Source organism: Danio aesculapii, chromosome 16, assembly GCF_903798145.1.
Source record: "Danio aesculapii chromosome 16, fDanAes4.1, whole genome shotgun sequence".
NCBI classification, from domain to species: Eukaryota; Metazoa; Chordata; class Actinopteri; order Cypriniformes; family Danionidae; genus Danio; species Danio aesculapii.
The window spans coordinates 36,932,203-36,950,626 of NC_079450.1; the positions used below are offsets into that span (position 1 = coordinate 36,932,203).

General features: G+C 36.3%; 1 protein-coding gene across 1 annotated transcript; it reads left to right on the forward strand.

Moving 5' to 3' along the window:
- The first annotated feature begins 462 nt into the window (after window positions 1-462).
- Window positions 463-17,858, forward strand: has2 (hyaluronan synthase 2). Its single transcript, XM_056475965.1, has 4 exons — window positions 463-977; window positions 9,612-10,238; window positions 12,174-12,275; window positions 13,930-17,858. Exons 2-4 carry the CDS (start codon window positions 9,612-9,614, stop codon window positions 14,857-14,859), a joined length of 1,659 nt encoding a protein of 552 aa, XP_056331940.1. The 5' UTR covers window positions 463-977; the 3' UTR covers window positions 14,860-17,858.
- The last annotated feature ends 566 nt before the right edge of the window (window positions 17,859-18,424 follow it).

The following is an 18,424-nucleotide window of genomic DNA, read 5'->3' on the forward strand; positions in this document are numbered from 1 at the left end:
CGCTGCCAAATCACAAAAATCACAAGCGCAACTCAAATCAGTGATAAATTAAAGGTGTATTAACGGTATTGCATTTACAATTCGTAAAATACCCACTGATTGTAACTTAATTTAGTTTAATAATAATAACATTTAAATAAGAATATATTTTTTTAATGTGTACACCAGTAAATGTGCAAATTAGGATAATTTATTAATTATGCCTAGTAATAATTTACCATAAACTAATTATTTTCATAAATAGGTTAATTTTGTTTTTTATATTTTTATAAAATACATCTGTAAGTCAGACTTCCCCAGCTGAAGACTGTTTGGCTAATTGCTTGATAAAATCATACCCACCCCCATTTCGGAAGTTTGAAGGGGCAGCACTTTTTTTAGATGTTTGCTCCTCCTCGCCCCAAACCAACCCCCTTAAAACAGGTCCAAAACCCTGCCCGGTTAAAAAGAGTCCTACAAATGTAAGACTTACAGGAAGCATAAACTTAAAGCGTCTGGAAGAAATTAGACGCAGAAAAAGACAAGTCCACTACTTCAACCTGTGCGCTTGGGGGGAAAAAAACTTGAATGAATTACATCTTGATTCACCAACATTGACTACTGTTGGATAACCCTTTTTTTTTTTTTTTTTTTTTTTTTTTTTTAGGAAAAAAGAAACTTTTAAAAACTTGTTTCTTAAATTTGCTGACATTTTTAGAATGAACTGCCAAGATGCTCATAAAGACCTCATCACGACAACAGACTGATGCAAACTTTAAATGATGTTTTGGACGAGGCGAGATGTTCTGTGGAAAACGTGGATACTGTACATTTCTGCATTTCAAAGCAAGGAGTTTTTAAATGCTCCATGCCGGTCTCCTCTGTACTTTCCCCCAAAACTTGTATGGGAAGGTTTGTAGAGTGTCTGGAGAGTGCAGACCCTCGTCGGACAGCATCCCTGTTCAACTAACGGGACATCTCCACAGAGCTCCTCCAAGGTATGATCAATTTATAACTCATTATTCTGCTGCATTAAGTATTATATTTGCATCCATTAAATAATATAATTACTGAATTAGAGTGCATTATATAGTGCATTATAGCTATTTTAAACAACCAACGGGGATGAATTTGATGGATGAATGGATTTCAGCCATAAGAGTTTGCTATACCTGCACGTGCTTTTTTCCAACAGGTTTTTATTAGATTTTTCTGCCCATATATCCAAGGGGCAACTTGACAATACGACTAGTAAAGATATTTACATATATTTTAATCTAGAATATGTAAAACATGTGCATTGTTTATCATTATTGTAAATTGCTGACATGTGTAGCTAATCAACTGTTAATTCTAAAATATTAAATTTTTCATCAGCCTAAACAATATATTTGATTTATTATGACACTCTACTAGGGCTATATGCTAACTGAACGCCATCTAGACAGCCTGAGAAATAGCAGAGCAGAATAGATATTGCGCGCAATCCAACAGCAGCCGTAAAACCGATGGTGATGCAATGCACCGATGATGCGTAATGACGCTTTTCGGTAGCCTCCCTCGGGACGCTTACGACAAACGAAACAAACGAAATCTCACTGATCTTTTTGCATTTTTTTGTAAATATTATCCATTTGCATACATACATTTATTGCCTGACTCAACTATTAATAATTTTCCACTACATTAATAGTTGCTGTTGTAGATATTACAAGTGATTAAATAGTAATTAATTAATATTTAATTTATTTGAGAGTGCGTTAATGTGGCTAATTTGTAATTGTTACAATTGTCCCCAAACAATGTTACAATGCAAGGGCAGAAAGGGAAACAAGTTTCACATTTTTCAAAGAATTTACATTTCTATCATTTTTAATGCAGTTTTATTTGGGTAATTTAGCCTATCACTCAAATATAGCCTATAATATGCATGTGATATAGCCTATAAGTTATATGTATAGCTATTTATTTTTATAAATCATCATAAACTGATCATAACATGAAGTCTCCAAGCATCTGCTGTCACCTTGGTAACCTCCTCAAGTAAACCTCCTGTCTATCAGCATCTTTTTCAGTTTGATCTGCTTAATCTAATTTTGTGGTTGTTTGAAAGTATACTGAAACATGAACAAACTTGTGTTGTACATTTTTATTTGTTTTAACTTACTTTGAGGGGTTTGACCTTTAATTATAGAGGTCACCAATTGTCCCCTCAAGGTTTTCCAATTGGCTTTTATGAGTTTGAAAGTACTTGGACATTTTAATCAATGGTGTAATTAATGTACACCAATACTGAAGTAACTGACTAGTTACAAATGTTTTCATGAAGCGATATTACATACATTAACATTAATGTACATGTGATACTCATTTTTTAATTGATTTTGCTATCTTTGATATTTCTTTGTCCACTATAAAAAGGTAGAACAACAACAGAGTAGTGCAAAAACAATTTAATATACATGTGTGAGCTGTGGCAACAAAAGTCTGGCAGTATACACTATTGTATGTGTGTATTATCCTGGTGCCACAATTTGTCATGCCCTCTTTACTTATTTACACATAAATAGCAATATTTTAGCTTGATCAAAATGAAAAATATACAAGTATTGATACATCAGTCTTGGTTTTACTCATAAATGTAAAAATCTACAAGAAATGTTTTCTTGATATTGAAGTAAAGCTTTTATAAAGCCCATGGATCAGATGGATGTTAGTGCATAGTTACTAGTACATACTAGTGTTTTTGTTTATTATATTGTATAGATCAGTGTTTCCCAACCCTTTTCCTGGAGGCACACCAACAGTACATATTTTGGATGTCTCCCTTATCTGACTAATTAACTTCAGGTTTTGGAGTCTCTTCTTATGTTCTAATTAGGTGATTCAGGTGTGTTTGATTAGGGAGACTAGTTTGTGATTAGTTGGTGTGCCTTCAGGACCAGGGTTGGGAAACACTGGTATAGATTATAGTATTTACAACACTTTGTTAATGAATGCTCCAGCATACTGCATTATTGACCATGGTGAACTGATAAAACTTAATAAATACTGTAACGTTTACTAGGTATAATATTAAGTCTTACTGCAGTAAACTTTGGTAGATTGTAATACTATATTTATAGAAAAGTACAGTATTGGGTAACTTGTTTATATCACTACATTCTAAAACACTGGGGTGTTTTTACAAATCAAAACATTTGGGTCAAAGGGTGTAACTTAAATTTAATAAAGTTAACAGTTGAGTTTATCCATATTTGCCCCAAAATTTGGTTAAAACAACCCATCATTATTTTTTTTTAGAATGTATAGTTGTCGAATTTCCATAGTAAAAATAGAATTATCACAGCAGATTAAAGTGTGGCTCATAAACTCTATAAAACACCACACTTGCACAATGAACATTATATTTACTATAAATTACTATAGTGTTTTTTTATGTATTTTTATTTTTTTTTCATGTGGGCTGAATCAGGCAAATTAGTCTTGCTGGTTTTGAAGTCACAAAAGCAGTATATTGTTACCTGTTGTAAATGTGCAGGGTGTGTGGTTGAGTAATTGAAAATCAGGTTACATTTGGAGGTCAGAAGGTGACAACCTTGACCATGTGCCTGTGATAAGAGCCAGCTGTTCAACACACAGTCTACTACAGGCAGCATAAATTGCACCAAGTCAAGGGGACTTCTAGTGACCAAAGTTCATACAATAACCTAATTGCAGTTAGCCCTCAAGGCGCCACATTATTTCTCCTGACAGTCTTAACTGTTAGGAAAACAGGTATTTTAGGACTGAAGGTGAGTCCTCGTAGGTTGAAAGGTGTAAGCGGGGCTGGAGGCAGAATTTAGCAGCCAGCACACAGCAGCCTGAACAGCAGCAAACATGGCGGCCACAGTGTCTGACAAGGCCACACCACAGATCTGTGGCAGAGTGATGGATGTGTCTCAGTGCTGGTGGTTGGATAGTTCCTTTGGGAGGCGGCCGTGGCAGTTCCCCAAGTTCAAAGATTCCCCACCGCCTCCGAGCCACCCACTCAGGAGAAGCAGACGCTTCCTTTAGTGCCTGGGAATACACTGGAGCATCTCAGACTGGCAATAAGAGCAACGAGTCAGTGTCTCTAGTTTTGTTTCAGAGCCAAAATTCCCACCAACACAATTTGAGTGAAAAACATATTTGATGGGAAAACCCTATAGCTGTAAGGTTTACTCCACTGTGTTTGCTGGAAAGTTTGGACAATGAAATCTTTCTAAGTATTCTGAGTATTTTACTTCAATCCTTTTGCGTTCTTAGAGTTCTGTTATTTCCGTTTGTCCTAATGGTCAAAATGACCCAATTTATAATAACTTTTAATAACTAATTATTTAATAAAAACTATTTTGCATGTCCTCATTTATCACAAACCATGTGAATGTCTAGGTTTTCTTTTAATATTTTATAGCTTGTGGGTCTAAATTGACCCCTAAGACAACTGTTTCATCCTAAATGTGTACAGCTTTCATGAAAATATGAAAATGTTAAATTTGGATAATTTCTGGGTCATTTAAGGAAAAGTCTTCAAATAACAAGATATAAAACATCCCTTTTTTCTCCTGGTAAAATGGGACAAATAATTTTTTATTCTTCTATCAATAAGATGGTTAATATTCGTTATTATTTTAAATAGTAACGGATCATCAATGTGTAGTTTAGCTCATTTTAAAACACCTCTCTCACAGGATCCATTGTCGTAAAATTACCCTCTTACTTTTTGCATCCAACCCCCCAAAAAGAGTGTTCCGCTAAAAGCCATTGATTTGTAGCTGCATAATGATTATAGTCGATGGTCGTTCACAAGTTATTGTGTTTCAAATGAAGCTTTGTCTAAATTCAGCTCCATTAAGTTGCATGATCTACCTCCCCCCTACATCCAGACGCAGTGTAAAAATCCTCCCTAAATGAAATATATTGAAATGTATACTTTAAATTGGTATACTTTTTTTGGTGGTGTTCAGGGGCGTTGCAGCCCTGGGTCTTTCTTGGCTAGTGTATGTGTACTTTTCTCACACTGCAATTTATCATCTACTTTCAAAGCTAGAAATATAGTTTTCCCCATTGAGGATGATTCAGTTCTCAGTGATCCTTCATGCTCTTTATCTCCTCCCTGTTCTTTTGGATAATGGCCAGATAATATACATAACACACATCTACTTGTAGACTCTGAGTATGAAAAGACAACCTATTTATATTAATGTTATTACAATTTTTTTTTTTTTTTTGAAACACCAAACGGTATCATTTATAAGCTGGGAAAATAACTAATCACTCTGGAAGGGATTCTACAAAAAATTTATGTGATTCTTATGGAATATTAATAGTGTGGACTTTCCTACTCTCAGAAATAAAGATATAAAAGATGTCACTGGGGCAGGGCTTTTCAAACAGTATACATTTGTACCTAAATTGTCCAAATCAGTACCTTAAAGTAATAGATCACCCAAAATTTGTCACTCTTCACATGTCAGTAATGAAGTTTGAACTACGCGCTCACAGTTTTGAAACTTTTTTGGTGCGTTAATCGGGCAACGCAGTGGCGCAGTAGGTAGTGCTGTCGCCTCACAGCAAGAAGGTCGCTGGTTCGAGCTTTGGCTAGGTCAGTTGGCGTTTCTGTGTGGAGATTGCATGTTCTCCCTGCGTTTCCATGGGTTTCCACCGGGTGCTCCGGTTTCCCCCACCAGTCCAAAGACATGCGGTACAGGTGAATTGGGTAGGCTAAATTGTCCATAGTGTATGTATGTGTGCGAATGAGTGTGTATGGGTTTCCCAGTGATGGGCATCCGCTGCGTAAAACATGTGCTGGAGGAGTTGACGGTTCATTTCGCTGTGGCGAACGCAGATTAATAAAGGGACTAAGCCGAAAAGAAAATTAATGAATAAATGGTGCGTTAGTCTTGTCAGTAATATTATTCAGAAGGTCATGATTTGCACTCATTAAATAAATACTTTGTATAGTTTTTATTTAATACAGTCAACGTATTAAATTGTTTATTTATCCAGTCTATGACATTTCGTCATTAGTAATACAGCCACTCAATAATTAAAAATCTCATTTTCATTTCAATATACTGTAAGTAACCACTCAAGAAATATTTACCTTCAGCAAAACATTATCTCCATTGCACAGCAAAATAACATATCAACTATCATAATCATCATTCACTCATTCATGTCTACATCAGTGCAATGACATTCCAACAGTCCTGTACAATATTGTGTCACTTTTAAAATTCTTTTTTATCACTAAATGCACTGTAAAAAATAGAGGGTTCCACACAATTCATTCATGTTGTCCCAACACAAATTGATTAAGTAAACTTAGCACTTTTAACAAATGTATGTTCATTGAACTTAAAAAATTAAGTTGTCCCATTGAAATCTCAAAAATTGTGTTGTTTCAGCTCATTTTAAATGAGTTGTTTGAACGAGCAAAAAATATATTCTTCTGAATGTGGATTGGCACTCTCTTACCTGTCAGACCTGTTAATTGAACATCAGCCTCATCCGTCTCTTCGGTCATCTAACCAGAGACTGTTTTGCATCCCAAAGTCGAAGCTGAAATGAAGGGGGACTGTGCTTTCGCAGTAGCTGGTCCTACCTAGTGGAATGCTCTGTCCCTTTGTATTAGGTCTATATCATCCCTGTCTGTTTTTAAATCTAGGTTGAAAACTTACCTTTTTGATTTGGCATTTTATCAGTGACAATATTTTGTTTAAGCTATAACAGTTATCGGTGAGAATAGTTTGTTTTAGCTATAACAGTTATCAGTGAGAATAGTTTGTTTTAGCTATAACAGTTATCAGTGAGAATAGTTTGTTTTAGCTATAACAGTTATCAGTGAGAATAGTTTGTTTTAGCTATAACAGTTATCAGTGAGAATTGTTTGTTTTAGCTATAATTTTATATCTTTCTCTTTGTTATGTGTATTGTTTAGCACATTGGTCAACCTTTGGTTGTGTTTAATAGTGCTATATAAATAAAATTGACATTTACATTAAGTGCAAAATATTAAAAATGCATTTTCATTTCATTATTTGTATAATTACATACTCAAAATCCATGATTCACAATATTATAGCTAAACAACAAACCATTAAAGAAACACAGAAAGGTCCAATTCCTCTTTATTCCTCTTGATGTAAGTGATTGTAATTTATGAATCCAGAATGTAAAATCTCTTTGTAATAATCTTTTATTCACATTACCTCCTCTATGTGACTCAAATACTTCTTAAATTCCTATACATTCTAGTTGTTTAACGTCATGTCCAAAATCTATAAAATGTCTTGCTACTGCTGAAGTTATATCTTGTCATCTTTTGGCACGGATATTTTAACTTATAGACCACATTACGAGTAGAGCAGGTAATACAGGTTTTTATTTTTATTTTTTTAGCTGTTGCTGGGTTCACAAATTCCTTACACTTTACTAAATTCTGACATGTGGCACAACTTCTGTACTTGTCACAAACCTATTTGAGCTTTTTTTTTGTTAAAACAAAAAGGAAGGAAATCTGAAACCATTTGCTTCCATAGTGTTTGTTTTTCTTTCTATGGAAGTCAAGTTGGAGGGTCCTACCATTTCTTTTTCAAAATATATTATTGTGTGTTCAGAAAAAAAGAAACTCATATTAAACCATTTGAGGCTGAGTAAGTCATGAGGTTTAAAATTTTTGACCAAATTATCCCTTTAAAGGTACATAAAAGAACCTTTCGAGGCACAACACCAGTAACAGCTTTAGTACCCTAACTCTAACAGAATTACAATGATCAATCTTTATAGTTATAGTCCTTGGCGTAAATGGCCATTGAGGACAAATCAGCATAATTAACTCAGTCAGACAAAATCAACTGATGGCAAACGTTTCACACAAGACCATTTCATTAAAGGGATTATCTAATGGAATGCAGCAAACCCCCATTCACAATAGGACAAGTCAGTCTACACGTGTAAACCCTGCAAATTCATCCTTAGAGATACAAAATCTGTATCACTAAACATGAGAAATGAGGTCATTCACAAACACAGTGGTGCTTTTGATATCCCATACAATCGTGATGACCATTAGTGTGCTTTTAGGTGTGGGAGACATTTTGTCTAGTCAGCACTCTTAGCACTTTCAAATGAGCATTTAGGGTTCATCTAGAGTTTAAAGAAGATATGAATGTGGGCTTGGGGATACCCTAAGAGCAGTACAGACGTTTGAGACATTAGCACCATATGCTTCTCTTAATCCAATAGGCTTGCACGTGTCTATGTGGATAAGGTGGGGTTTGGAGGGTCCAGAGGGCCTCATAAACATGCAGGATGACGTTAAAGGCTGTGACACGTGCCAGTTAGACTCACACTGTGCTGTAGTCCATCATATCAGCTTCCCTCCCAGGCCAGAACGCCTTTATAACCTAAACCAAGAGGGACAATATCAAAGAAAAACAAGATTTGAGTGGTGAGAGTCTGTAAAACACGCTCTCATTAATACAATGGCGGTCTTCAGCAGTAATAAGACAGAGGGTCTTTAGAGCGAAATCTAAATTTCACTGTGCACGCGTTCCCACGGAGATATAAACAGATGATGTCAGAGGGTGGTGCTGCACAGTCATGTCTGCCAAGCAGATGGGGAACTGCATTAGTTAGGAAACATGGAACAAATGGTCATAGAGACCGTGCAGATATTATGAACAGGAGGAATGATGCTGTCTGAAATATACTGCTGCTTATGCAGGAAGAACAGATGCATGTATGCTATGTTTGAATATAAGCACTAATCTGTCATCATCGCCACAATGATGTCCACACATCTGCTTAAATTTCATTCATGAGTGCTGCTCATGTACTTTCAGTCCTTTATGACTTCTTCTGCAAAACACTAGAAAGACTCTTCTGTCTTTTGTTTTTTTGGGGGAAAATTCAACTAATTAATATGAAAAAAATCAGTAAACAGATGCCATTTTGACTACCAAAATAATGAAACAAAAGTATTCTGATATAAGAGTTTTATTCATCTGAAAGCTTCAGTTCCAAGTAACAAACGTAGGCTGTCCTGTTAAATTGTTTTTTTACACCAGTGTTAAAAGTCTGTTGGATGTCATTTTGAAATCAAAGCAGTCAATTGACATCAAATTGACGTCTTTGAAATCAAAGTAGTAATTTTTGATGTCAATTTGATATCCCCACTGTGATACTACATACATTAACATCAGCTAATCAATAGGGTCCAAACTAAGATTGGGCCCACTGACCCACGATATATATAGGATGCAGCTAAGAAATATATATAACATAGGAGGCTAAGTAAAAATGTAGATAGATAGATAGATAGATAGATAGATAGATAGATAGATAGATAGATAGATAGATAGATAGATAGATAGATAGATAGATAGATAGATAGATAGATCAGATGCAAAAACCTCTAAATGCCATCTAAAATTTTCTTAAAATTGCCATTTTTCTTAGCTTCCTATGTTTATCTTCAGTTGTTTTAAGTGTGTGTGTGCGTGTGTGCGTGTGTGCGTGTGTGCGTGCGTGCGTGTGTGCGTGTGTGTGGTTCCATAGCAGTAAATCGTGATATTCACCTTTTTGCATTTTATTGTTTGTTTCAGATGAGATGTGATAAAGCGGTGAGCTACTTAAGGATTGTTGGGACGACACTGTTCGGCATTTCACTGCTTGTGGGAATCTCTACTGCTTATATCATGGGGTATAAGCTCGTAACAACTCCAGGCAACTATTTGTCCTTTGGTCTTTATGGAGCAATTCTTGTCATCCACCTCATCATCCAAAGTGTGTTTGCCCTACTGGAACACAGAAACATGAAACGCTCCTTGGAAACACCGATTAAACTCAACAAGTCACTGGCCCTATGCATTGCAGCCTATCAGGAAGACCCCAACTACCTGAGAAAGTGTTTAATATCAGTGAAGAGGCTCACGTATCCGGGTATAAAGGTCATAATGGTTATCGATGGAAACAACGATGATGACTGCTACATGATGGAGATCTTTCGAGACATCATGGGCCGGGACAAGGCAGCCACGTACATTTGGAAAAGCAACTATCACCACAGAGGACCGGAAGAAACTGAAGAATCATACGCTGAGAGCTTGCAGCACATTTCTCGCCTGGTTCTCAATAATAAATGTGTGTGCATCATGCAGAAGTGGGGCGGGAAAAGAGAGGTCATGTACACCGCCTTCAAAGCCCTGGGAAGAAGTGTCGACTATGTACAGGTGAGTCTGTCTCCCTCTCAGGCGACTAAAGCCTTGTCTAGCCAAGTACACGGGGGCAGCGCAGGCAAATTCTACAAAGACGCTTTTGTGACTCCTTAAGTGGATGCTAGGCTCAAGCGTGTAGCTCACTGAGGGTGAGGAAAGTACATTCCTGGTTAACACTGATGCTGTTCATTGAGGGGCTTCTGTGGGAAATCGTTTGCATATCCCAGGGCTATTTCTGGCACTTCCAGAACAGATCTCTGGCATTTTCCATGCCATCTTAGAGCACATACTATTAGCTCATGACATTGGTTGGTTATTTGGCTCAAGGGAGAGAGTGTGTCACATAAATACATGTTCATAAATAAGTCACATAAATACATTAAATCTCGAAGGACCTGCTCTCTATGGTTATTTATCTCAATCGTGTGGTTCCAGCTCTTGAATTTTTACGAGCTTCAACCAAAGGAGACTAATTATTAAGGATTTTATAATGGCACACAGTTGAGAACAGATGTCTACATGTGTTTTCCCATCGCAAAAATACACTTTCTGTGACATTGGTAGGATCCTATATGAGAATTTTTTCTAACTATTTCCAACGAAATGTCATTTTCTGAAGTTTTATTAGCAAAACGAGTGATTGCACTTCCTCTAGTGTAATCCAAACTATTGTGCAATGTATATCAGTGTTGATGTAATAAAGATACAAGCTCCCCAAACACAAAACCTAGTGGAACTTCTAGTTGACCTCCTTTTTATTTATTTATTTTTTAATATTCTACACTGATCTATCTAGCCATTTAAAAAAAATACTCAAATAAAATTTACTCATAGTAAAAATGGTTCCAAACCTTTGTGTTTCTTCTGTTAAACACAATGAAGACATTTTGAAAACATGTAACCACTGACATCCATAGTTGGAAATCAAATACTATCTAAGTCAAAGGTTTCCACCTTTCTTCAAAATACCTTCATTTGTGTTTAACAGAAGGAAGGAAATCATAAAGGTCAGAAACAAGTGTGCTAATGAGCTATCCCTTTAAGATGCTATTCCTATAATCTTCAACCTCATATAAGCACATCTTGAGACCTTTGCATTATTTTTATACTACTTCTCAGCACTGTGTCTCACATCTTTTTCAAAGCAAGCAATTTGTGTGTATGACCTCTGAGAACTCTAAACCCATAGCTGCCATTCATTTGTAATCATGTAAGGCCTCCCTTGTAGACTGAGCAAGTAATGTTATTTTATCCACATGCCACCTGGTTCCAATGAGATCCCTGACCTTTGCTCCGAGCGTAGAGGCCTAATTGTGTTTAACTTATCACTGATCTTGCTACCTGGCTTGTGGTTAGTCTCACTATGGGGTTTAGTTGTTAAAGCAAAAGAGGCATACATGAATTTCTCTTTAAAAAGCGAAAGAACCTTTGGGCAGTGCTTGCTTAGCGTTTCAAAGTTTGAACACTTAACTAAATCTTTACCGATATTTAAACATCATGTCCTTGTGTTTGATAAGACAAAATTTTTGGCTCAATAACTGAACTTTTAAGCCAGATTATATCATTAAATTGATCCCCAGGAGAGATTGGTATGCTTGTCTCAACATATTTAACAACACTTTTTGATTCACTGTAACCAATCAAGCAAAGACAATCTGGTTTTTATAAAAGTGACTTTGAAAAAGAATAATATTTGTCGAAGAGATCAGTCTCGTCAATAGAACACATGCCAAATTAATGAGTATATTAGGCATCTTGTATCTTGCTGTACAAGTGGCACAAACATTTGTTCTCAGAACGTTTTTTTTTTTTCAAACACATATAAAAAAAAACATAAATATAGGAATTCTCATCACTTTAAAGGAAAAAGAGCAGAGTTTAAACAAAAAAAAACTGTTTGATGAAAAGTTTGTATCTTCTATTAATCTACCTTTATTGTCCTGGATTCAGGTATGTGATTCAGACACCATGCTGGACCCGGCCTCCTCTGTAGAGATGGTGAAGGTTCTAGAAGAAGATCCCAATGTTGGAGGAGTAGGTGGAGATGTGCAGGTATGTTGTTCTTATGAAATATCTAATTATATATTATCAATTTATCTAGACAATGTATTACCAATGAAAACAGGCCTTTGAGCTAGATAGATAGATAGATAGATAGATAGATAGATAGATAGATAGATAGATAGATAGATAGATAGATAGATAGATAGATAGATAGATAGATAGATAGATAGATAGATAGATAGATAGATAGATAGATAGATAGATAGATTCAATTCAATTCACTTTTATTTGTATAGCGCTTTTACAATGTAGATTGTGTCAAAGCAGCTTCACATAAAAGGTCATAGTAAATTGGAACAGTGTAGTTCAGTTTGTAGTGTTTAAGTTCAGTTCAGTTTAGCTCAGTTCAGTGTGGTTTAAAAATCACTACTGAGAGTCCAAACACTGAAGAGCAAATCCAACGATGTGCAGCTCTACAGATCCCGAACCATGTGGCGACAGCGGAGAGGAAAAAAAAACTTCACTAATTGGCGAAAGTGAAGAAAAAAAACTTGAGAGAAACCAGATTCAGTTGGGCACGACCATTTTAATTTCTCCGCTGGCCAAACGTCTTGTGCAGAGCTGCAGTCTCAGCGGCGGAGGCTGGAAGCTGGCCTCAGCGAAGACTCGTCTGTCCCTGGAGCGTCACAGGAATCAGTCTCATGTTCTCCACTCCTCCATGACCACCACAGTAGCTGCTCAGAATACGGCCTGGTCCAGGATATGGAAACCTTGGGATCGTCTTGTTGTTGGTCTTGGATCAAATCAGTGACTCTGCATAGTCTGAGGGCCTCGGACAGAGTATCCCCAGGTGGAAATGGAGAATGAAGAAAATAATTAGCGTAGCTGCTGTTCATAGTGTATATAAACAAGGTGCAGAAAAATGTGTGGAAGCCCGCTAAGTGGTGCAGAGTTTAGGAGCTATAAATGAGAAGGCTCGACCTCCTTTACTCGACTTTGCTATTCTAGGTACTACCAGATCTATCTATCTATCTATCTATCTATCTATCTATCTATCTATCTATCTATCTATCTATCTATCTATCTATCTATCTATCTATCTATCTATCTATCTATCTATCTATCTAGTAGATAGATAGATAGATAGATAGATAGATAGATAGATAGATAGATAGATAGATAGATAGATAGATAGATAGATAGATAGATAGATAGATAGATAGATAGATAGATAGATAGATAGATAGATAGATATGCAGCTAAACTGAAGCTTGTGATTTATTGTTTAAGAGTTACATTTACAGTTTTTATAAAAGTGCATCACAAGCTTCAGTGTAGCTGTATGGTCTGAAAAACAATTATTAATTCATACTTTTTAGACAAATAATCAAGGCCGTTGTTATTGTTGTTTTTTTGGGGTGGAGGCGGGAGGCTGAATTGATAAAGCTGTTCAGGGTACTTCAATATTCCCATCGCAAGCTGTTCAGCTATCAAGAAACATGCATATTAAAGCACATCCTGTAGAGTCCTTAGATCTCAAATGGGTTCTCACGGTTCTTTAGTGTTTCAATCTACATTTTGTGTCATTTCCATACATGATACATATACATCAATATGGCAGGTAACCAAAACAAGCATGTTATTCTATACATTGAACTCCACCCTTTGATTTCACATTCTGTTTGTTAATCTGTCCCTCCAGATATTGAACAAATATGAGTCGTGGGTCTCCTTCCTGAGCAGCGTGAGGTATTGGATGGCGTTCAATATCGAAAGAGCCTGCCAGTCATATTTCGGGTGCGTTCAATGTATCAGCGGACCCTTGGGGATGTACAGGAACTCCCTGCTCCACGAGTTCTTGGAGGACTGGTATGATCAGACATTCATGGGAAGCCACTGCAGTTTTGGCGATGACCGCCATCTGACCAATCGAGTACTGAGCTTGGGATATGCCACGAAATACACTGCTCGCTCCAAGTGCTTGACCGAGACGCCTATTACTTACCTGCGCTGGCTCAATCAGCAAACCCGCTGGAGTAAATCCTATTTCAGAGAGTGGCTTTACAACTCCTTGTGGTTCCACAAGCACCACTTGTGGATGACCTATGAGGCCGTCATCACCGGCTTCTTCCCGTTCTTCCTCATCGCTACTGCCATCCAACTGTTCTACCAGGGCAGGATCTGGAATATCCTTCTGTTCCTGCTGATTGTCCAAGTCGTGGCACTCATAAAGTCCTCGTTTGCTAGTTGCCTCCGAGGCAACATCGTCATGGTCTTCATGTCATTCTACTCAGTGTTATATATGTCAAGTCTGCTACCAGCAAAGATGTTCGCAATAGCCACCATAAACAAATCCGGATGGGGAACGTCTGGAAGGAAGACCGTAGTGGTGAACTTCATCGGACTCATTCCGATTTCAATTTGGTTCACTATTCTTTTCGTTGGCATTATTTATACGATAATCCAAGAGACGCGAAAACCCTTTCCTGAATCCGAAAAGGTAGTTTTGATAATCGGCGCAATTGTTTATGTCAGCTACTGGGTCGTGTTTTTGACTTTGTACACTGTCCTCATTATGAAGTGTGGCAGGAGGAAGAAAGGACAGCAGTATGACATGGTTCTTGACGTATAGTATTTCCCAGTGCCCTTCATCCTTTTCTACGTTTACATTAAAGACAGACTGCTATCTGAAAGTGGACCTTCCACAGGAAGTGACGCTGTGAGGAGACATTGCTGCTGTGACTGTCATCAAGAGTATTCCTTTAAGATGATAAAGGAAAACCTTTTGATATGTGAGCTTTGACAGTCTTGATGTTTTAGTATTCCACCATCAGATGACAATTTCTTTGCACTTTTACGTTCACTCTCGTTATGCATATTGCTTGACATTGAACTTTTAAGGAACAAAATACCTCAGTGGTTGTCTTAGCATTGTGTGTTTGAAATAGAGTCTGTTGAGACTGTTTTTTATGTAATTTATGATTTTATTTTTTAAATTTTAGTTTGTTTGATATATATAAAATATATAATGTATACATTTTAGACTGAAATCCAAAACTGAATTTGTGCTGTACTTTTATTTGCATAATGTATTTTATTGCCTTTTTTATAGATCTTTTTTTTTCTAATTATCACCAAAGATTCTCTATTTTCATTAAATATGAGGAAATGTATTGTTTTAAGACTTGCCTATCTGACCAAAATGTGAAAATAAGGAGCTGGATTTGTCTCTGTGATGACAGCAATAAAAGGCAAATCTATTGATAAGTTATTCATTTTCTTTGACAATAAGGGCGAAAAACCTGTGTTATTATAAGTACATGGGGGAAAGACCAGTCTATTTATATGGTTTGTAGCTTTATTACGTGATTGTTAGCGAAATAATATTTGTAATATAAAAATATCATTTGCTGGTTTGATTGAATGTTTTGGGTCACACTTTATTTTGATGGTTCGTTTGTTGAATTTAGGTTCTTCTCATTAGTAATTCACATTAGGTAATAAGTAGACTGTTAGGTTGGGGTTAGGGTTGACATGTACTTGCAAAGTTTCTTATAGTCAGTTAAATGTCTGTTGAAGAAGCAGTATCAACAGATATTAAGCAGGCAGTCTACTAATACTCAAATGGACCATCAAAATAAAGTGTTACCATGTTTTGAACATAATCTATGCAATATTAGCATGTGCCAATGTCAAATTGCAATGCAAATTCTCAAGAAAAAGTGACACAGGAACATTTGCACATGCACACACAAACATACATTGGTATTTGTGGTTTACAGGGACTCTTCACAGGCATAACAGTAGTTACAGTAAAAAAAACATGTATTATATAAGCCTATTCACACCTATCCCATTAATCCAACCCATACAGGAAACCTGTGGCAAATATTGAATGTGAAAAGTCCCCAAAAAGTATGATTATTAAGTATTTTGAATTACAAGTACACATTTTCTCATAAACCACCGTAATAGAACTCCCTATCCTTGTATGATAAAACCTGTGCACAAAGGCACAGATACCTTGTGACTGTGGTAACACTTTACAATAACAGTATATGAAAAAAAGGATGTGTTAATATGTAAACTAATCATTACTTTAATATGAACTAATGATGAGTTAATGCATGCGCTAATCATGAACTAACTTTAACTACAACATGAGTCACATGAGTTCATGTGTGAATAACGGCTACCTTAGCTACTTGTTAGTACATGATTGTTTGTTAATTAATGTGTTAATTATTACATTAGTTTATGTTCAATTTAACCGTCATGAACTCATGATATGTTAAAGTTTAATTATATCATGAATTTTCCAACACAATCTCACGGCAATTCGTAACTTTTTGATTTAATGGCCAATTCGTATGAATTCGTACGATCTAATTCGTACATTTTCGTACGATTTGCTCTTCCCCCAATGACGGTTGGGTTTAGGGGTGGGGTTAGGTGTTACGCCTCCTTTTTAAAATCGTACAATTTCGTACGACTAAACTCATACAAATTTGTGCGAATTACCCACTAAACGGACAAAACGTAAAATACTTACGTTTTCTCGTGAGATCAGGCTGGAATTTTCTTGGAGGGGCTTCATTAACCTATTCTTAACAACTCATGAACTACTCATGAACTCTATCTAGTGCATATACACTGAATAACAATAAAAAAGTGTTCTGTCAACATCACCATGAACAGTTTAAACACAGGAGTTCATGAGTAAATAAGGATGAGTTAATGATGATATGCCCCTCCAAGTAAAGTCATGACATAATTAACAGCTCATGAGTTCTTGATGGTTACATTTAGCTTAAACTTAAATGTTAATTAATACATCAGTTAACCGGTAATACATTAAAGGTAACCGATATTCACACATGAACTATTGTGACTCAAGATGTAGTCAAAGTTAGTCCATGATTAGCGCACTCCTTAATTTATCATTAATTCATAATAATGTTTAGTTTACATATTAATACATTATTATCCATGTACTGTTGTTGAAAAATGTTACTGTGACTATTGTTGTTTCATACAAGCTTTTGTAATCCATCAGCGTTTGCATTGCTTATCCAGTAATACCAAACCTGAAATTCCAAGTATCACCATGCCTTAATATCCTGTAAAAAACTTGATTTTATTTATTGAATGTGAAAAGACCCCAAAAAGTATGATTACTAAGCATTTTTAATTACAAGGACACTAGACATTTTCTCATAAACCACTGTAATAGAGTACAACCCCCTGTCATTATATAATAAAACCTGTAAACCACACACACACAAAGGCACCGATAACTAGTGACTGTTGTTGTTTCATAACCTTTTGTAATCCATCAGCATTTGAAAAGCTTTTCCAGTGATACCAACCCTGATTTCCAAGTATCACCATGCCTTAATATCCTGGAAAAGCCTTGATTTTATTTACCAGCATCATTTTTTAATGTTTACCAAATGTTTTAGAATGTAATGGTTTGCATTATATACAAAGAAAGAGGCAAGATTTGATAATAAGTATAGTAATTTTGTATTTCAATAAACTATTGATTGTAATTGATGAGGGCTTTTTTAAGACAGTGTTGTCATAAAGCACTTTTGTGTTTGTGCCAAATAATAAAAAAGTACATTATAATGCCTATCCACTGTGCTGTTTCCTTTTGTAAGCATCATGTGCTTGAAAAATAAACACATGACCTGATGAATCTGCCTTTTTTCTCTCTAAATTTGGCATCTGTTAGTAAGTCTAGTAAGTAGGGGAATTCCTGAGCCCTCAGACAGCTCTTGCGCACAAGGACCTTGCTTGGCCTTGATTTGGCTATTTCATCAGTGGCTGATGAGGGATGAATAGCACAATTATTTTCAGGCTGTATCAGGAAGGATGATTGCCATGGCAATGATTTTTGTTTATGTCATATACAGTGTAAGCAGGATGGAGAAGCCACGCATTTGTAGTCTAGACTGAGCACTTAAAGATGTCTGTAGCATTGCCGTAAAATCCCTCAGTGCAAGCTGTCACTTTAGTCTATAAATCAAAGATGATTTCTTGGGTCAGAGTAGAAATGAAACTCACAGCTTTGTAGAAAGAGTTCATTATTCTGTTCGTAGCCAAAGCCTTGGCAGGCGATATCCATCTTAAACACTGCTGACAACTCTGGATTGTGCCCGTGGAAGTTTTGGGAGAACCTGGGCCTGATGACG